Here is a 22,100-nt window from a genome sequence, read left to right as displayed (position 1 = left end):
AAATGGTATGGCGCTTAACCAGCGGTACCTGGGAAGAGATCACTGAAAATGCAGAACCCCCACCTCACCCCTGCTTAGCTGCGAATCTGAGCAGTCTCAGAGGTGTCCTCGTACTCCTTCAACAAAGTTTTCAAGATAAATTACTGTTCTGCTATGCGTTGTGGATATTGGCCCCCACTTGGTGCATCTGCTTTGTGAGTTTAGACTGAATTTGGAAGCTGGAATCCATACAGCTGCAGTAAATAGCTTTTGCGCTGTTTTGACCTAATATGCCTTGCTGAGAAGTTTGCGTACGACCTTTCCACTGAGGTATGGATACGTTCTGAATAACCTCCAGCGTAGATATTATTTCTTATTGCAGATCTGTGCCTGTTTCGCGTAATTGTTTTTACAAGAGTATCAACAGCAGATTTCTAGTGAGCAAAAAAGAAATAACATGATAAGTCATCAGCTTTTTTCCCTGCATGTCTCGTGTGTGTGAAACGCAGAATGCTAGCTAGGCTATTTAGGAATCCATGGCTTCTTATCAGTGGTAAAATTTCAGCTTTACATGCCGTCTTAATAGTAGGATACAATGTTACCATAAGTAATTTTTTCTGGTAATACTAGAAATGCAAAATGAATAACTAAGGATCCATTGCTGAATAACGAGTAAACTAAAGGCTCGATTAGCACCTTTCAGCTTTAAGATAATTTTAGTGCCACAGCTGTTTGAGTCAAGAAGAGATGTCACCGAGAGTGAAAAGAACAAACGAGCAAACGATTTGAAATGCTGCTGTTAAACCTGTACTGTGTGGTTACAGTCATACATTTGTCTGGTTTGTGAAGCTCTCGTGTAAGCTGCTAGGACTACCTCATCCAGACAAACCTGCAAAATTTGGTTTTATTACTGTTAACAGTAGCCGTAGATCATGTATGTAGTATCATAAATCAACCTATCAGCTCTCAATATTTGATTCAAGAGCCTACTTCAAACAAAATGAATGAAACAGTAAGGGTCACAAAATGGTTGGTGAGCTGATTAATTAGGTGCCGTGAAGAAGAGGAGACAATTCTAGCTGAGGTGTGATACAAAAGGGAAACTTTTCTGACCCTCCACATAGGAGAACTTGTACAATAGGAGAGACAGATTATTTGCAGACAGGACTCAAGGTCTAAAGAACTAGTAAAAATGCAGAACTAGTCACAGGTTTTAGTAAAAATTCAGAAATTGTGGTTGTATGGCCAGGGAGTTTGCAGGACTGTACACACAAGTACTAGCAGTGTTAACAGAACACCAAAAGAATCATCAGTATGTGTTTCAAAATTTGGAGCTACAACTGCTGATCCTAGCAGTAGTACAGTGACCAATGGACAGCTGAAAAATAACAAAAGATGAAGAAAAATTGTGATTGGATTCTGGTTTATCCTAATAACAAAAATAAATCCATCTATCATTTATATGTTTCAGGTTTGGGGAAAAATAAGTATTTACAAACTTGCTTGAGGCTGAAGAACAGCTTTGCCCAGCCAAATCTAAATCACAGCACTCCTGCGTTATTGTAAATATCCAGATTAAAAATCCATGCAAGCTTCCTCAAAAGCTCATTTTGTTACCTATGCATTTTTAAAATAACGAATGTTAACCAATATACAATACCTACTGATTTATTTTTGTTACAGACAAAAATCTGTTCTTAGAATGATATGGAAGCGATCCACAATACTGACAAAATCTGTATAGCCCTATGAACACGTGATGCCATCCTGACTAGGTTTTGTCATAGTATGACTCAATCCGTGTGGTCAAATTTGGCTTCTGTTCTTACAAGGTTGGCTAGACCTACGAACAAATGTACATAGTGAACGCCAGCCGAAGCCGGGCTTGGAACGTGTGCATACAGGGAAGAAATTAATCTCAAAATACAACGATACTGGTCATGCTTCAGTATCTACGAGTAATGCAGTGATGCTGAGATCATACAGAAATGGGGAGCTGAAAGTTAAGACTATTCGATTTCATATCCGTTCTTACAAAAGTTTTCAGCTGTAGATACTCATGTACAAGAGTATGAATCATGCACTAAATACTAAATTTTCATCAGTAAAGCTGTCTACGTTGCTGGCAGTTAGGTATCCTGCCTGCAATGTTTTTAAATACGTTATGTTTACTTTCATCCTGTACAAAAGAGGATACAGGCTCATTTCAAAACCCACTGAAGTCACCTAAAAGACTTCCCTTAAGTAGATCACAACCATAGCACTTTACAGGGTTTGGGTTTTTTTTATTCTTATTTTTCCCTTAAACAATGATAGTGGTGTTTATTCTGCTTAGGAAGTACTACGAATATTCTCGCCCCAAAGTGCCACTCATCATAGGCTGCTGTTTCACCACAACTACTTACGCAGAGTTCGTCTAGCTCATATTGCAATCTCATTTAGTGCCAAGTAGAAATATTTGTGATCTCAGTAGAAAAAGCAAGGTTGAATAAGAGGAAAAACCTAACGTTATTTAAGAAACTTAACCTCTCCAGAGGATAAGCAGTGAAAAACACGCTGAGAGTATTGCTAGAGATGCTTGCACTCCTGCTCTAATGGCGTTCTCTGGATAAATGAGGCCTTCAGTCTCTCCAGATAATTAAAACTGCACCTTCTCTCACTTCATCCGCAACCAACTTGCTCATTAAAAGACATTTTTAAGGTCTGAAAGGAATTTAACTGCTCCAGTGCTCTCTAATGTCCAATGTATGTTTAACACCACAAGCTAGCAGGGCTTCTCCTAAGCCCCAGTTAGGAGCCCGCACAAAGCAACTGGGATTCCTCTGGCTTGTGGTGGTGGGTGTGCGGCTGCGGTAACCGCAGCTGCGGCGTAAGGATGGTGTGATCCCCCCTCCGGAGAGAGGGAACTGGGAAGGAGAGACTGAAGAGAAGTCCTAGGAGCTGTCAAGCCTTGGAAAGGATGTTGGGTTCTTTATGGTAGCAGTAATTCGTGGGTTTGGTTTTGTGGTTTTGGTTTTTTTTGTTGTTGTTGTTTTTTATTTTTAGAGGGCGGGTGTTGGTGGAGGGAAAATGGTAGCTAAAGAAGTTGATGCATCGGGATACCAAGGCCTTTTTGCTTTATTGCACTGAAAAACCCCCTTGCTTTATACAGGTCTGTACAGGACCTCAGTCGAGAGGCTATTATTGGTAAAGGTGGTGATTTGCGGCAAGTCTTTCAGTTCCTGTGTGTAGAAGGTTACTCAAGCACGTATTGAACGTACAGAAGTTGATAGGTTTTTATCTCGAATGACTGAACAACTTTTGAATGTAGTGTGTGACGTGAAGTCATATAGAAAATAATTACAAATTCAGTGGCAGCAACTGTAAACATTCAGCTTAAGCTGGCTTACTGAAAAAATAATAAAGCTATGTAGCACAAGACTGGAATTCTGGAGGACAATTACAGAATGTAGTACGAGAGGTTTCAGGCTTGTCATCAAAATTGGAGAGCCTCTTAAGCTTGTGTGTTTTCTTTTTTTAAATTCCAGTTAGTTACTAAAAATGTGATTTGTTAGAAAGACCAATGGGCAACTCCTATACTGAGAGCCCATTGAATAAAAATAAAGGTATTAGCAAGTCGTCAGTGTCTCTGATCTTAAGGACAAAACCAAAACCTTGAAAAGTGCAGAGAAGCGATGGAGGACTGTTTCTAGATCACTGGGGATACTCTCGCTCTTTGCTTCGTATAGCCCGAGCGATGTGACAAGTTCTAGTTCCAGTGTCGACTTGTGCTTGAGAACAATACGTGGAGCTCGGCAAGGCATACCTAATCTGCGCAAGAGAGGAAGAGGAGCTTTTGGTAGTTGAGGATTTGGCACTGAATTGAAGCCAGAAGCGTGCTCACTGTCCTTTATCATCCGAGACTAAACTCATTTATAGTACTGCTTCATATGTAAAATGAGCTGAAGTGTTTGGGGTTTTTTGGGTTTTTTTCTTTCGTTTTGTTTTTTGATTTTTTTTTTTTTTTTAATACCTGTCTAGGTATTGATTAATTTGTTAAGCTGCAGACTCACGTGCTTTCTTAATTACTTTTTCTGGCTGCACATTTCTTTTGTTCCTTGCTGTACTGTGACCAGTTTTCAGCAGAAGGGATGAAGGCTGCTCTTCCCTAGCCGAAGCTCACCACGTGCCCTGTCTCACGGGTATGAAATAGGTGTGCGTTGTGCCAGCACAGAGAAGCGGGGGGGTCAGGGACTAAGGGTGCCACTCTGGTTCCCCGTGCAATTTAGGAGGGAGTTAGGCCTCTAGCAGCTTAAACAAGGGTACTTCTGGGGAAAGTAGATCATAGCGTACTCTTTTGCTTAAGAATTCTCAGACCAACAATGTAAATATTAATTGAGTTTTCTCTAGGGTTGTGGTTTAACCCCAGCCGGTGACTGAGCTCCACCCAGCCACTCGCTCGCTCCCCCACAGTGGGATGGGGGAGAGAATCGGAAAAGTGAGAAAACTCGTGGCTTGAGATAAGAACAGTTTAATAATAGAAATAAAATAGTAATAATAATAATGGTAGAATATACGAAGCAGGTGATGCACGATGCAGTTGCTCACCACCTGCTGAGCGGTCCCCAGCCCGTCCCCGAGCAGCGCTCCCCCGGCCAGCTTTCCCCCCGTTTCTGTACTGGGCGTGACGCCACAGGGCATGGAATAGCCCTCTGGCCAGCCGGGGCCAGCTGGCCTGGCCGTGCCCCCTCCCAGCTGCTCGGGCACCTCCAGCCTTCTCAGTCGGCAGCGCGTGAGAAGCTGAAAAGTCCTTGATTTCGTGTAAGCACTAGTCAGCAACAACTAAAGCATCGGTGTGTTATCAATGTTATTCTCATACCAAATCCAAAACACGGCACTATAGCAGCTACTAGGAAGAAAGTGAACTCTGTCCCAGCCGAAACCAGGACAGGGAGTTACTGAGTACACAGGGAAGACGAGAAGGTAGAATTGCAGTTCTTCACGTAGACAACTAAAGTTTGCTTCAATTCTGTTACAAGTACCAAATAATGCATCTGCCCTGTGCAATGTCATGCTGAATGCAGTTATCTAAGCTAGCTGCAACTGGGCTAATATATCTAGATGGCAAAATGTTGTAAAAGAAGTATTAGCTGAGATTTTGAAACCAGGAGTTAATTAGCCATTGTACCATGCTGTACTTAAATGCTTCTGGTTGCAGAGTTATGTTTTGTGAAGAAGTGTATCTGGTTTTTGGACTGGGCCCAAAGCAATTTCATATCAAAACCAGAACATGGACAGCTTCCTTCATATTCAGCTTATAAAAGAGGTGCTTTGAATTGGAGAAAGAGAGTAGCTATGATCATGGCTCAGCTGTCTGAGATGTACCTGCTGGAGCTCCTGCATGCAGCAGGGTTGTAAGGCTGCCAGAGCTTCTGAATTTCAAAAGAGAAGCAGAATGAGACCAGGCGTAGGCTGCAGCTGTAATCTGTGCTTGGTAGCATACGAGTCCTCTCCCATGAGTCACGCTTCAGAGAACACTGTGGCTTCTGGTTAGCCTCTTGGGGTTTCTTTTTTTTTTTTCTCCTTGGGCTGCAGTCTAATACTTCTTCCACTCCTCATCTCCCCTTCTGTGGATAAAACCATGTTTAATTTGAGTTGTGAAGATGGAACCTAGGAAATCCACAGTTCTGATGTAGGTATCTTCTGACATGATTAATTTTATATGTGGCCCAAGGCTGGAAATTGCTCTCTATCCTGCCTACCAGATTTATGCCTGATAAAGCCCTGCCTCGCATGCTGACATTCACACTCTTTCTTTCTTTCTTCCTTTCTTTCTCTTGTTGTATTAGGAACAGCATTTTAATGCACGTTTGTGTCTTGTCGTGAGGCTGATAGCGTCAGCAGGTTTGTCAGGTTTTCATTGTCCTTCCCTAAATTAGACCACCATGAGAATTATTGGCTTTATTCTTTCACAGTCCTGCTTTCCTCTCCTACTCTTTTCCATTTTGACCAGCTCTTTGACGCTCTTCCTGCAGCACGTTGCTCTCCCATCTCATGCTTTCTTTGAGCTGCTGTCTCGGCACTCCCTTATGCTGGTCGCTCTTCACCTGAATCTCCTATATTCCTTCTTTGACTTTGTCTCATGTTGATAACTGGTTGCTCCCGCATACTCATTCAACCTATGTCTGTTTTTCTGTTTTTTCCATTCACCGAGGTTCTTTTGATTTGTTCTCTGCGAAACATTGCTCGTTCTCTGTTGCTTAGCTCCCAGTTTTAACTCTCACATTGCCAGTCCCTCCTGCCATGCTGTCACTCAGCCTTTCTGCGAATTCAGTGTTCATCACTCCTACTGAAACTGTTTCCTGGATTTCGCTTTCCTCCTTCCAAAACCTTTTGCTCTGCCTCTCATTGCAAGGTCTGTCTTGCCAAATTTGAGCCCTGATTCACTCTCAACAATGTCTTTTCTCTAGCAAAACCATGCTGGTGGAAATCTGATGACCTGGATGACTTTTTTTGCACCATGGATTTATTCTCTCATCTTTTTTTTTTTTTTTTTTCTTTTCCCTAGTGTAATTAAATTCTGTATGTGCAGACCCTTTACAACTTCTGAGTCAATCCTTTCCCACTGGCCTTTTTTCTTCTCTGTATAGATTTCTGCTGACTTCTGCCAATGTGGTATAGTAAGATGTGCCCATCTGCTTTTCTCAGCTCATCTTTCCTTCCTCTGTTGCTATCCCTTCCCTCTTCTTTCAACGGATACAGCAGTTTCTCCATTCCTGTGTTTATATACCCTTTCAGTTTACCCTAGAAATCTTACCTAGCTTCTGTGACTTTACTCTCTCATTCTTTGCCTTAATTTTCTGCCTCTCCTCCGGTTCTTTCCCTTAAAGCACCCAAGCAGAACTACTGTGACTTGTTTCTGTATAAAGTCTCAAAGATGCTTTCTTATCCATCATCACAGATAAAACTTGTCTATTGTTTCCATGGTTCCCATTTACTGGAGCATCTTATCCTTGCCTCTTGCTTGGCCTTGAGCTTCAATCTTTGAATCTTCACTGGCTTCTTTTCCGTATTGCATTAAACAAACTTCTCGTCTTGTACTATTATCTGTACCCTGGCTCTCAGGTTCTTACTACAGAGTTTGTGCATTTGACCTCTGATTAGCTCGTACCTGTCCCTGGAACGGTCTAAGCCAAGCACGTTTTTGCTCTCTTACGTGACCTTTTATGCACAGGAAGAGAAACTTCCTTTTACAAGGCTACATCGTTACTCTGTTTCAAAGCCCTCTTTAACTTGCTTTTGCTATGATAACTACCGAGATTTCCTTATGCTTTCAGCAGGTATTGTCTGCAATAAGGTTGAATGAGTGATAGGAAATTTGCCACTATATTCATGACCAAACCTAATGTTTACTATTTTTTTTTTTTTTAAATGTGATAGTTATCTCCGTAAGCTCTGTAAGACCCGTGAAACAGCAGCCCTGTGGTATGTGAGTCTTAGCTCCTGAATCACCCACGTAAGAACTATGGTAACAGTGATGATAAAAGCTGAGCAGCAACTCTAATGAAGACATAACCTACACTACTGTCATCACCTGAGGTGCCTGCAAAACACTGAGTGGGCAGCGCGTTTTGTTTGTTGCTTTATTACAAATTTCTAAATGAGTCTGATGTTTGTATGTCCCTAAAGCAGGTGCTATGTGTGTTGTTTCTCCTCACCCTTGTCTAGCAGCCAGGATTCCCTGCACACCCACTGTTAGACCCACTGTAATATTCTGGTACTGTTTCATTCTTTATGGAAGCCTAAAGGTCACCTCTAAAATGACTGCTGTGGGAGATTCAGGTCCTAGTTAAATCACTGCGAAGCCCAGGCAGCTCCATATGCAGTCACTGACAGTATTCTGGATTTTCAGCAACACAACTCAGAATAGAACTGTTGTATTTTTGGCTCCATACAAGAATCAGTCAGTATTATGTACTGGTTGTGTTGATGCTTCTTCTCACTGTTTTACAGTAGTTTGTGGATGTTGCTAAAACAGGTCGTGATTTAAATACCTACCAAGTATTTAGGTATTAGTGCTTTATAGGATTTATGTTACCAACTTCCTGAAATAAGTGGGGTGCACACAGCTAAAAGAAAAATAACTAAGAGATTCTTGTATTCTCCTGTGGTCTGGATCTTAGCTGAGCTGGTGCGAACTTCAATGCCACTAACTAAAGATCAAAATCTATCTTTATAAAAGCAGGGGTTCAATGCTCAGTTTATAAGGAATATTTTTGTTTTCACTATGGGTTCTTACGTTTCCCTAAAACTTGGATCAAGTCTATATGCTAATTTTTGACTGGGTGATATACTTCGCTAGTGGACTCCACTAGCTAGCATAACTTGTATTTCCATACTGCTAAAGTATGTTGGATGCTTTCCAAACCACAGACAAAGATGTGATGTTTAAACCTATGACTATAATATCTCACTGCAGAAAATCTATACAGTTACATCTAGATTACATACTGATAGGTCTATGACTACGTGTAATAGCAGCAAGTTCATTTTCTTTGGGTTCTCCACTATTTCCTTGTAAAACTTTCTTCAGCCACGTACCCCTAGGTGGCAGTTCTAATAGCTGAGCTCAGGTTTTACACCACAGATCTGAGTATTTCTGTAAAACCACAGTGAGAATCAGCAGATGGGAACGTAACGGACCTACCAGCTCTCTTTCTGGAAAGTCTGCTGGAAGCAGTTGTCTGTTGGGCTGGTAACGGTCAGTGCTGGTGGTAACAAGGAGCTCATGGTACGGCACGCGTTCTGGTCAATGCCCTTCTCATCCTCTGTGCCGGACTGAGGATTTCTGAATTGATTTTTTTTTTTTTATCATTGTCCTGATACCTTCTTAGGTAACCTTGATTATCCCTAACATGCACACATACCTGCCTAGGTGTATGTGATGTTTTGGTTTATAATGACTTGATTTGACTTTCCTTTAAGAGCCCCTTCCTTACTCAGCAGCTTCTGTTATTCCGTGTTGGTTGTTGTGTGTGTGGTCCTGGTCTGGATATGTAACGTACTTTAGCTAGACTGTGCTATCAATATCAATTTCTTGACTGACTCTGCTATTACTCTCATTTTGTTTTCTATTGCACAGATATTAATTAATTTCTTGGATCTCCCTTGGGAAGTTAGTGTAGAGGTCAGGCCCCTATTTCTTAAATAGAGGTCAAGATGGATCAAGTGAAAAAAGAAGACTTTTTCAATATTTGAATATATCGAGGCCAATTATACTTGAAAACTCAGTGCATTTCCTGATCACAAACAGCATCTCAAGTTGGACATCTAAGAAAAGAAAATCACAAGCAGAGATCATCTTTGAAAAGATGGGCTTAAGGGAGTTAATTAACATTACAAAGACCCACCATGACAAAGAGGGGTAGGATTCACTAGTGTCCAGCCAAACATTCAGCTGATTAAATCATGACGCTTCTTTCTTCACTCATCTGACTAACAGAATATGCATTTAACGGCTGTGATAAATAAACCACAGAAGACAACAGCTTTCTCTGCTATGTTCTCTTGTTTGATTATTAGATTTGGCCTGTCTTTTGTTTTGGATGGGATTATAGTGCCTTAACATGTAATTAAAAGTTTTGCCATAACTTGTACATACAACTTCTGAGTACTTGAATATTCATCCTTAATATCTTTCTAAAATATCTTAAAATTTCCCAAATGATTTTTTTTCAAACAAAACAATCTTAATTCTATCACAAGAGGTCATATTGATGTTTGTGCAGCTCATCTGTCAAGTCGGAGCTTCGATTCAATAAAAAGGGTGAATGCCACCAATAACAGGTTGTTACCCTACGCGTGGAAAGATAGAGGGAGTATCAGGGATTTGCACAAATACTTGCAGGCAGAAAGCTCGTGATCAGGTTTGGTAACTTTGGGTTATGCGGCTGGCTCTGGAGAGACAGGCGTTCTAGTGGACACTGATTGTTTCTGGTTTTCCTTAATATAAAATCTTTTCTTTCCCTTTCCCCTAAGCCTCGAGCCTAGCAAGTCCAATTACCCTTGCCTAGCAAGTGGTTTCTTGAAATGGAATCTTTCTCTACTTGAGCTAAAACTAAAATTTTTCAATGTCTGCAGGTTAAACTTCCTGTGTTATGAGAATGGCAAAAGCACATCCCCACCATAAAGCTCATCTTCTGTTGAATTTCACGTCCTTGGCTCAAAGTTTGAAGGTACAGCAGGATTTTAAAGAAAAGTTCTCAATTTCTTTTAGTGTGGATGAAACAATTAATTTTTCCCCAAGTGCTCTGCTCAGAAGTGCCCAAGCCATTTTTTGTATGAAAAATTTCCCCAGGCATTTATTTGGAGATAGATATCTGGTGGAGATATTTTTCAACATAAGTACTTTCCCAAGGCTTTAAGCAATGGAAAACATCAAAATAATATTGTCAGCCAACAGCAACAAAAAGTTGTGCTGTCAACTATGAGATTGCATCAAGAAAAAAATTCATCCAGTCTTTTTCTTCCTCTGTCAACTTTTTTTCCTTCCTCTTCTTTCAGATTTCAATGATTGGCTGAAGAGAATGTTAGCAATGCCTGGGGCCACTGTTTTAAAACAACTTTATTCTGTAATAAATGCACTTTAATCACCATACATTAAACAGTAAACTAACTTGTGTGAAATTATTTCAACCTTGCATTTATACTGCATGCATGTCTGGGACTCTTTCTGGCTGCTTTTCTGGATTCAAAATCTGACCCAATTTCCCCATTCCTTATTTGCTTCAGTTCCTCTCAAAAAACCAAAAACCAAAAAACCCCAACCCAACCCCCAAGTGATGCCTGCTTAGTAGAACACTCGATTTCTTCCTCAGTGAACTACCTTGGGTATTTCCTGACGTATCCTACTCCCTCATGTCTTTTTCTCTTTCGTTATTAGCGTAAGAAGTGATTGAAAGTTAAAACGTGCAAAAATAAGGTTTTGTTAAAGTACTGGAATCCTCTGTGGATGTGTATAATCATTAGAAACTGATTACATTAGGTTAGCTTACACTTGTGAGTCTTAGATGTGTGCTGTGCTACTTCTTGCTAGATGTGCTTGCATTTGCGCTTACGTGGGTAAGTGCTCAAACGGGCGGGTCCGGTACCTCTGAACTTTCAGGTAAGTAAAGAGAAAGAAGCAGTGATCAGAACGAATAAGCTGGGAAAGCATAGCTTGGGTAAGGTTTTGTTTTCTTCCTCCGGTAGTATATGTTCTGTAATACTGGATAGAATATCAGTCCTGAATTAACCAAGATTGCTGGCAGCTATAGCTAAAACTGCTGTGGAAAGTTTGCTGCAATCTTTCAGACTTCATTTTACTGTCTTAAATTAGGTACTACTGGAGAAAAATGATACGTATCATCTGGCTACTAGGATGGAAATACTGTAATGAGCTGAGTAAGATTAGGCTCCTAAAGCTCTGTGTGTGCGGGCTGGTGGTGGTGAAGCTAAATTATTAGACTGCTGGTACTACCTGCATTTGTGGCTGCAATGCCAACTGAATCCCTGTGGCTAGCAGCATACTGTATGCCCAGCCTCTATATTGACCGTGATAGTGACAGCCATTGGCTTTATTCTCAGCCCAGGAGTCGGCTTCTTTCAAAAAAACTCTTGGGGGGAACATCTTTCAAGGCTGATTCTGTAACTGTGCATTCCATGATAACGTGCCGGGAGCTAATGCAACAAGAGACAATACTCGGATCTTTCCTTAGGAAAATTTTTACAATTGAATTGTATTGTTGTGGTGCCACTCTCCTTCCTCCCCCCTCCCGTTACTTGGGAACATGCTGAGAAAAGGGCGAAGTGTTTATGACTGCAAACACACAGATCAGTTGGAGCAAGACAAAAGCAGTGGGTTGGGGCAAAGAGCAAGCCTAGATAGGAAACCAACAATAATGACTGGTTTTCTTGGCTATAAAAGTACGGGTGAAGAACTAGTACTAAACAGCCTGCTCGGTTAAACGGGCTTCAAAAGACTTATATAATAAACCAGTGCAGAATTTTGCTCAAGTATCCTTCCCACTCCAAAAATGAACTTTTTGGTGTTACTTCCTTGATAACTGAAATAGATCACATTAGCTCAGGATTTGGGGAGTGTTAATTTTATCTTGTGGGAAGAACTACCCATTTTAGTCATGACGAGATAGCTCATGTATATAATCATGTTTAACAAATATATTTTCTTAACATTTTGAGCAGCTTCAATTGCCAGTAGCAGGCAGATGTATTAGTTTAGATGCACATATGCAGTACAATCTGGCTCCCCTGGGGTTTCCCCGGCTCAGGAAACACCGCTGTATGTGGCCATCTCCCGCTCCGCTGCGGAGCGCACCTGCACTGGAGCTGATCGCCTCTGCGAGGCTTTAGACTGCAAGAGGGCAGATGTAGATTAGATCTGAGGACGAAATTCTTCCCTACGAGGGTGGTGAGGAACGGGCTGCCCAGAGAAGCTGTGGGTGCCCCATCCCTGGAAGTGCTCAAGGCCAGGCTGGGTGGGGCTTTGAGCAAGCTGCTCTGGTGGAAGGTGTCCCTGCCATGGCAGGGGGCTGGAACCAGATGGTCTTTAAGGTCCTTTCCAACCCAAACCTTTCTATGGTTCATTCAAAGAATAAGATTCTTCTTTAAACAAAGTTTAGAGAGAAATGTGCGCGGTGAAAGGAAAGAATAGGGCTTTCCATTAAAGTAACCGAGAAGACTTTTATCTAATTAGAAACTTACAGCCATGAAATAATTGCATTTTTAATATGAAATCTGATCTAAAAACCCCGAACAAATTCTAGACTGCCTTATTTTCCAAGAAAAAGTAAAACTGATGAGAGGAAGTTCATCTTTATGTAGCCAGGACAGTAAAATGTAATATAATAGTTTGCAAAGTTATTCTTTTTCTGGGCTTTAAAAAGTAGCGACTGTGAACGCGGAAGATGCTTTTTGGTGTATGTGGGAAAACTTATTTAAATAAATCAAGCTTTCTTACTGTAGTGAGCTATCTGGAAATGGTATCTACTACTCTGCTTTGCAAAACAATAACGTAATCACCTCTTTCTATTCCTACTTGAAATAGTGAGATCCAAATATCATTGCAATATATGCACTAGGAATGACTAGAAGCCAAAAAAATGGAAATTCAATAGTGTAGAACTCATTTACACAGTGTTTACATACTCCTGGTCTTCCTTAAATAAGGAGGTGCTACTCTATGCTTTTCTGTGTTAAACGTATTAATGAATGGCAAGCAGAACAGTTGATATGTAAAATAGTGTGGGATATGAATGATGCGTCTGAATGTGTTGTGGAAATATGCAATAGGAAATACTCCACAGAATGTACAAGCTGTCTGAAAAGAATAATTTTTTCTTGAAAGTGTCTTTCTACCAAACTGTCTGTCATAAGCGGTTGTTGAGGCCAATAACATAAAGTTTAAAAAAGATCTGCTTATCTCATATGGGCATAAAACCTCCAGATTTATCATAAGTACTAATGCATTTTGGAAGGAATACGTATCCTCTTGCTTCTTGTCTCTAGCAAGCCTCTCTTTTTTTCGGGACGAAACTTGAATAAAGAGAGGAGAGGGAGTCCCATATGTGCTGCTTGCAAAATTTTTCATCTTTAATCACAGAGATGTGTAGAAAATGTCACAAAGAATTCGACCAGTAGTCTTATCAATGACGTGAAAATGAAGCCTCTGATGATGAGGACTTAAAGGAAAACCAATTTTAAGTATTGTGAACATGTCCGAATAAGCATGATTAATGGCACCAACTCTAATTTTTATATAATTAAAATAAGAATTTGGCCTCATCCCTAATACAGTAATTTCATTTTCTCTGTGTGGCTGGAAAGTTACTCGTTAAGAAACGGCTCCCTCAACTCTTATTTTTCATCTTCTATGACCATTGGAAAAAGCCAATTCTTTGAAGAAAGTACAATTCCTCATTTTGGCTGGTTTTCCTCACCACATCTTTGATGCATTAGAGTAAGTAAAGTTGTGCTAATTACCATTCTATCAATGTGTATGCTATTATTTTAATTTTCTGCTGATTAATCTGTTCTTCATGTGCAAATCTCCTTCTGATGTGCAAAGGGAAGTAAGGTAAATACAGCTGATATTAAGACTCTCTTGTAGAACTTTAGACCGGGTAATAGCAATACACAGTGCGTTTGGGGCGCAGGATTCAGGTATCTTTAAATTTAAGGTACCCCAAATGCTTACATTACAAGCCTGCTCATACGCTACAGTCCAGACAGGCAAAGACGTCAGGTGAATGCTCCAGACTGTCACGGAGAGGTGACTTGATGTGCCGCCTAGATAACTAGTTTGGAACAACGGAGAAGAAGATTGGCATGGTTAGTTTCTGGAGCTGCTTACTGTAGAAGTCCTGTTCTAGTTCATGAATTGCACGCACGTGGGTTTGGGATGGATATACAGGCAGGGGTTAGAGCACAGGGATTAAAAGAACGTAGCGAGAAGGCAGGTTTAAATAGGAGCAAGAAAGAAGAGGGGGAAGTTGCAACACTGTATAGGAGATTTTCAGAGCTGAGTAAAAGCTGCTGTTCTGAGGTGGTGTATGTTAATAGTGTTCTGGCAGCCTAAGGAAAGGCGGGAAGGAGTGGGAATCGGTATACTTCATATACTGGGTTTTTTGAGTGTTCGCTTTTTTGTGGTCGCAGTTGCAGTTCTGGAATTTTGCAATTGTTTGCACCAATGATCTGTTCATCTTCTCCAGCTAAAAGATAATGCTCTCCTCAGTACACCAGAACCAACCCTGACCTATACTGACTCATCCTGGTAGTCGTGAATTTCATCCAGGTCCACGTTGGTTCAACTATGTATCTCCCGTAAGCAGGGCTAGAGTTAGGAAGGGATTTAAAGGAAAGTATAGAATCAGTAAAAGTATTTAAGAGTGAGTGACTGCAAGTTGAACTGTCCCAGGCTAACATCCCAGGAAATTTCAGGAACAAATATGTAAAACTGTCATCCATTGACTGTCCAGTCTCTATACCCTTTTCTCTGATGCTAAGGGATTAACAATGATTGCCATAACTGTTTGTCCTTCCATACATGCATGTTTCACGTTTATGTATTGGAAACTGCTGAAAAGGGATCTAGTGTGTTGCAAGAACCTGGCTAAGATGCTGTTACAGAACTGTAGACCCCCAAGATGCGTACCAGCGGGGACTTGGATCTGAGAGCACACGCATAGACTCTACCTTTCCGCTTGTCAGCCCATCGTAAATGAGAAGAGATCTGTAAGTGACCTGAAACATGTTCAGAGAGAAAGCTATACAGAAACTAAGATTAGGATAGCCCACTGTGACAAAAATTTAATATACAAATAACAGAAGAATAGTAATACCTCTTGCTAAACAGAAGAGCCTGAGATCATTGCGCTTGGTTCTGCCACCTGAGGAATGAAATCCTAGATCTCCAATTTACTTCCCCCTTTGACCCTTCCCAAGTAAATGTTCTAAGAACGATGTTTTTTCATGTAAATGTGAGATGCTAGGAAACTTTAAAAGCTGATCTTTAACCATATAAACCTTCTTCAGTACTGCAGCGGATGTAATTGTCCTTATCTATATCTGTTAAGTCCCCGCCTCAAAGTTTTTATGCTATGCTGTATCTCAGTCAACATTATTTAAAGATTAGCTAAAGCTATGATTTGACATAATTAATTTCTACTATGGTGACAGCTACTGGGAGGGTAAAGCAAGATCTCGCTGAAATCCCTGGCTGCTAATGACTTTTGGCAAGAAAAAACAAGAGTTGAAATTCTCAACAATAAAACAGTATCTTACAAAACATGTACTATTAGATGTATATGCATTTATAAATACATGTTACACATTAAAATAGAAGTCATGTAAAAATAAGTTCGTATTTCTCATCCAGAGCAGTGTGACCAAGTCAGAACAGGACCCACCCCATCCTGCTATGTAAGTGGATCTTCTCATATGATGTAGGTGATGTGGGGAAAGGAAAAACACATATTGGTAAATCCAGTGCTCCATTTCAAATACTTAATTACAGATTGCTATTTTGGAGTGCTGAACTCTCTTTTGTCCATTAAAATTTCTGCTGTGATGCTTAAGAAAGAGAGAAAGCAAAGTACATGAGGTTGTAAGCAGTTGTAGTTCCATTTCTTTTCTCACAAAAGCCAGAGGTTCAACATCTGGCTTGGATCATTTACGGCCTCAAGCTGCGCCAGGGGAGGTTTAGGTTGGATATTAGGAAAAACTTCTTCACCGAAAGGGCTGTCAGGCCCTGGCACAGGCTGCCCAGGGAAGTGGTTGGGTCCCCATCCCTGGAGGTATTTAAAAGACGAGGAGATGTGGTGCTTGAGGATGTGGTTTAGTGGTGAACTTGGCAGCGCTGGGTTAACGGTTGGACTCGATGATCTTAAGGGTCTTTTCCAACCTTAACGATTCTATGATTCTGTCCCTCTCCTAGGAGTGTGGAACCATCCTCTTCAATATGTATTTTAATGCTTTGTCACCTACACTGAAACACTAGTAAGTTCATGCAGGAAAAATTTCCAGAGACTTCTAGAGCAACTTTGAAAATGGAATTTGGGAGACTTGGTCTTATTAAAATGTAGTAGAAGTTATATTTCTTTAGGAGGCTCTGAATTTTTTCTTAAGCCTACCTCTGAGGGTATCTCAGTGGCACGTAGTTTTGTTTGTAAAAATACTTGCTGAAGACCCTCTAGACAGAAGTAAACAGACAGCAATATAGGGGCCAAAGTGGGCTGGGGCCAGCAGACGATGAGGAAGCCGTGACACCTGCGATCCTGCTGCCCGCTGTGCTCGGAGCTTAGTGGGAGCAGCAAGCCCTTCCTAGGCAAGAGGCAAGGGACTGCCCCTCAGCTATTAGTAATGTGTTTTCCCTCTCAGAGGTAACTGCCTCCTGCTGCTGCCTTCTGCAGAGTTCCAACTAGTAGGCTTAACCCTGATCTGAGAAAGAATAATTGCTCTAACAGTCACTGAAAAGCTGTCAGCCCTTGTTTGGGATGGCATTGCCTGGGCTTTTTGTACGACCGTTCGCCTTCTAGTCGCTGTGCACTTCTACTGCATCTCAGAATTTCCTGTATTAAAAATGGAAAAGAGGCTTAATAACACCTAGCTTGGCTATGGGAAGAACCTTACAAAGTTTGTTGTAGTAGTGCATCACTTTACTGATGAAGCAGGATGCAGGTAGTACGTTTAACGGGACTGTTCTCCAAGGGGAACGAAGATCTGTTACCGTATTCTGCAAAGATCAGTAATTCTCCCTTTTACAAAATCATGGAGCAAAGTTAATCACCTCCTTTTGCTTTCCAGTTTAGTTATTTAAATGTTCAGTGCAAACAGAAAAGATGAAAGAAAACTCAGAGGACATCTGTCTGAGTACAAGATATTGATATAAATAGAGACTGGGAAAAGTAGTTGTGAGTCTGTTTTGTTTTCTACTTCAGGAAAACCAGTCAGAACAGGACTGTGCCGGAAAAGCACTGCCATAAGCTCTTGCTGAGGGAGAAACTGGGGCGCAGCTCAGCACTGTTTGTTTTCATGTAGGTTTTGACAATAAAACACAGAAGGCTGAAAGGGAGATTTGATTTACTATTGTTCAGAAACCACATTTGCTTAGGTCTGCAAGCTTCAGCTGTCCCTATGTTTTTGCTAGGGTTTTAGGTTTTTGCTTTTCTTTACATATTTTTCCATCTGTATTTTCTGTTTGGGATAATCAAAGGTTTTGAAGTCTAGAAGAGGAGGAGAAAGCGAGTGGTTTGCAGCAAGGGAGTGGAGCCGCTCATTTCATTCATTTCTCTTCTCATTGTTTGGCAGGTGGAAAGCACAGATTTACAGAGCTGAACTGAATCAGCTGAAGAAGTGGGGGAAGAGAAGCAAAACAAGTGCGGCACCATCGAAAAGAGCTTCAGCTTTATCTAGCAGCATCACCACAGCAACCAGAAAATACAATTAAAAGACAAGAGCTAGAGCAGAGAAGGTAAAAGCGTGGCTCCTTACCTTTGGACAGAAGGCAGCAAAATAATTATGCAGCACAGAAAAGAGTATTTGATGGCTCTAGCCAAACTGTGGCAAAGGGAAGCATCCCTTCATTAACAGGAATGTGCCACTGCTTATGCACTGGAAAGGGGAGTGCCATGAGATCTACTGAAGAGACTATTTCTGTGGTTGCCTATCTACATGTGTTTGCACCCCTGCTGGGACTGAATTAGGTGGTACAGACATCTTGGACCATCAGGTATTGGATAGCGGCTTTTTTTTCATTCAAGGTGTACCTGGCACGAGAACTGAAAGACACCGCAGATCTTTTTCAGAGACACAAACAGAGTGAGACAATCTCCAGCCTTTCCCTTCTGTAACTGCCTGCTATACCATGGGATGTCGGCAAAGCTCTGAGGAGAAAGAGGCAGCGCGGCGGTCCCGTAGGATTGACCGCCACCTGCGCTCTGAAAGTCAGCGACAACGAAGAGAGATTAAGCTCCTTCTCCTGGGCACCAGCAATTCTGGGAAGAGTACTATTGTAAAGCAGATGAAAATCATTCACAGTGGTGGCTTTAACTTGGAGGCTTGCAAGGAATACAAACCTCTGATTATCTATAATGCAATTGACTCCCTCACGCGGATCATTCGGGCTCTAGCCACCCTTAAGATAGAATTTCACAATCCTGACCGAGCATATGATGCTGTGCAGCTTTTTGCCCTGACAGGCCCAGCTGAGAGCAAAGGTGAGATTACCCCTGAGCTGCTGGGAGTCATGAAACGGCTCTGGGCAGACCCCGGGGTGCAGGAGTGTTTTTGCCGCTCCAATGAGTACCACCTAGAGGATAATGCTGCTTACTACTTAAATGACCTAGAAAGGATTGCAGCACTGGACTACATCCCTACGGTGGAAGATATTCTGCGTTCTCGGGACATGACCACAGGGATTGTAGAAAATAAGTTCACCTTCAAAGAGCTGACTTTCAAAATGGTGGACGTGGGGGGACAGAGATCGGAACGCAAAAAATGGATCCACTGTTTTGAGGGGGTTACAGCAATAATTTTCTGTGTGGAGCTGAGTGGATATGACTTGAAGCTGTACGAAGATAACCAAACAGTAAGTGCACCTTCTGCTCCTTGTTCTCTCTCCTCCTCCTCCTTTCCCCCTCCCCAGCGCTGGGCCTTTCTTTCTCCCCCACCTCCCTGCGCTCCCAAGGCGGCAATCCCCGAGTTCCCAGCCCCAGGTGTGATTTCCTTCCCCTCGCCCCCAGTCTGTAGTAAAAAGCCAGAAGCTGCGATTCCTTGATTTGGATAGTTTTCCCCACTGGGCAGGTTTGTTTATTTATTTATTTATGTAACGTTACTTTGGGGAAATGGAGGTGCTCTTCACATGACAGCACTTTTTTTTTGTGTGTGTGCTTTTTTGCTAGATGTTTACCTGGTTAAGTGTTACTCCAAGCATCACTTAATAAGGTAGACAGTAGTGACATCCTGGTGTACAGGGATGGTTAATTTGGACACCATGTTTTGCAAGTCCTGGGAAATTTTGAAGCTAAAATAGTAATAAATAACAGGTTTTTTTCCTCCGGATTTTCAATCGGAATTTGGGATTAAATTAATTTAAAAAAAGAATAAATCAGATATAGTTTTTAATTAGTATGGAACTTTTAAATTTAAAATTTTCTTTGACTGTTTTTGTTTATATGGCTGATTTTCCTTGTTCAATGAATAACTATTCCTGTTTAATTCCCTTTAATACTATTAGTTTCTGGTTTTCACAGCACGCAAATACAGTAACTACGGAAAAACATGGGAACACTTACGCATATGCAACTATGTGTTTGCTATCACATTCAGCTTGCCCGAGTTAACCTTTATAGGGTTTTATTTGAACTTACTTTTTGACAGCCTTGTAAAATGTGATGCTTAAGAGATGGGAGTTTGTGGGTAGGAACACATAATGATTCTATCATCTAGTGGTTCCTAAACATGCTGTGTTTATGTTGGAAAAAAGCTGCCTTTCAGGAAGAATTAAAATCTATACTGCAAAATCAGAAAGTTAACCTTAAAATGCTTCTACTTCTCTTGTGCTCCCTTGCACATCTTGTGTTGGTTTCACGTTTTGGAAAGCTTGTTCACCAGTGTCGGTTCCTGGACTACTCCAGAACACCAGAATCCTTGCTCTTTTACAGCAGGTGCGTTGCATGAGTGTTGTTGGGGAGGAAGATTTTCCAATAAATTTTTATGTGATGTTTCCAATCGAAGTGGATCTCAGTAAGTTTACAGAAGGGGATCTTTCAGCCAGGTCTAATGATCTGGTTTTGGCAGTCCTCTATGGAAGAGGATTACTGATCAGCCTTAAATGTTGTTCCTTATCAGATACCCCCCCCCCCCCCCCTTTATGCATAGTACACACATCTATATTAAAGGTTCTTTACAGAGTATTTGAAGTCCACTGTAGCATACTGCACGTGTATGTGTAAGAGCTGTATCATCTGTGTGACATCCTCTAGTGCTTGTATGGGCTTCACATGCAGCCGTCTATTTCCTTTTTGCCCTAAAATAATAATTGCAAAGAACCCTTGAAACTCGCAACTGATTACCAACTCATATAGAGTTCTCTACAATGATGAGGTGGGGGAACAGGTTGGGAGAAAGGAGAATTTCCTCCACAAACAGACTGGGTGGAGGGGAGCACTGAAGCGCTACATAAGCTGTCCGTCGCAGTGCAGATCCCTCTGTTGTGAGTTTTCTCTACCCTGAAAAGCTTCAGTCCCCTGGCCTGGAGAAGGGGCCAACTGTGACCTTCTTCACTGTTGTTTATTTTGTACTGGACTTGTGTAACGTCAACATAGCTGCATACCTGATTCTTTTCATTAAAAATTGTTTATCGAAAGCTCCTGTGCTCTTTAAAGATGCCAACTACATGGTCATGGTTTTGATAATGACTGGAATAACTGCAATGGCTTTAATGTCTAAATGTGAAAGCCTCCCAAAATGTGTGCATATTTTATTTAAGACGTGCTGTTCACCAGATCCCTGAGGCAAGGTGAACTATATCAGTACCCGAAACAACTTCATGCCTTCTATCTAGTCCGCTGTTCGTGCAGTATCACTTACCATAGAATCGTGGTACAGATTCAAATATTGTCAAGTGACCTAGGGGATTCCACAGTTCTGGTGACAGGAATTTATAGCAATTGAGGTGGAGAAACTCCATGAGACGGAAGTGGTTAAAGAAAGGAATTCCATAGGTGATACTTCTGACCTATTTTCCAGAGTTTGTAGCGGAGGTTGACAGCAGTTACTGTGGCAGAGTTGGAGGAAGATGCTAATATTTCCTTTCAAGCCATATGAAAGAAACACACACCAGCCAAAACCTGTAGAGCAACGCTTCACAGAAATCTCACCCTTGGCTTTTTGTTTGTTTGTTTGTTTTTGCTGCCATATCTCTCAGTAAAGTCTTGTCTGTTCAAGTTCTGGGTTCTGCACCCAACTCCTTCCCTCCAAACCAGCGTAAGATGATATCATCAGGTGAAACTCTTCCCTGCGCATCCCATGCACGTAGGAAAGGGGTTCTTTACGCATCACTTTATACAATCTCTTATCATTACTGGTACCCTGATGTGAAATTATTTCAACGCGTTTGTACTTCGAATTCCTTTGCCAGTATTTCTGGTTGCCAATAACAGTTTCTTTACAAAGATTTCTCTTATTAGAAGGGAGCTAAGTGATAAGTTTGAGAAGCAATTATACTTAGGTTTGAACCAAGACTACAAAATAGTTTCCAAAAATATTCCCTTTGTTTTACAAGCTTGCCTTATACGGTTGAATCCCTTTTGTGTGCACTTTCTAGGATTCTTTAAGGAAAAAAACTTATGGTCAAGAACACTCACCTAAGCTGGATTTTGATAAAACTTTTCAGAAATACTTGAATTTTACTGCAAATGAAATATGCATTATTAGTACTAAATCTTTTACAAAGATTTTTCTTACTAGAAGGCAGCTAAGGGACATGTTTGAGAAGCAATTTTACTAGGTCATGAGAAATATCAGACCAGAGAAATTTATTTTAAGGGGAGAGGAAAAAAAAAAAAAGATTGTTACCTAATTTT

The 22,100-nt window shown here is 41.1% G+C and overlaps 1 protein-coding gene across 3 annotated transcripts in view; it reads left to right on the top strand.

The window, feature by feature from the left end:
* Window positions 1-22,100, top strand: part of GNAZ (G protein subunit alpha z) — a 102,103-nt gene that overhangs the window by 33,576 nt on the left and 46,427 nt on the right. For all 3 annotated transcript variants that reach the window (XM_087768508.1, XM_087768506.1, XM_087768507.1), the window contains exon 2: window positions 17,824-19,102. In XM_087768508.1, the coding sequence (XP_087624634.1) occupies window positions 18,380-19,102 (723 nt within the window). In that variant the 5' untranslated portion in view covers window positions 17,824-18,379. The remainder of the gene's footprint in view (window positions 1-17,823; window positions 19,103-22,100) is intronic.

The sequence above is a fragment of the Nipponia nippon genome, unplaced genomic scaffold (assembly GCF_047370975.1).
Source record: "Nipponia nippon isolate SJK-2023a ecotype South Korea unplaced genomic scaffold, ASM4737097v1 scaffold_30, whole genome shotgun sequence".
NCBI lineage: Eukaryota > Metazoa > Chordata > Aves > Pelecaniformes > Threskiornithidae > Nipponia > Nipponia nippon.
This window is presented reverse-complemented; position numbering and strand designations above follow the sequence as displayed.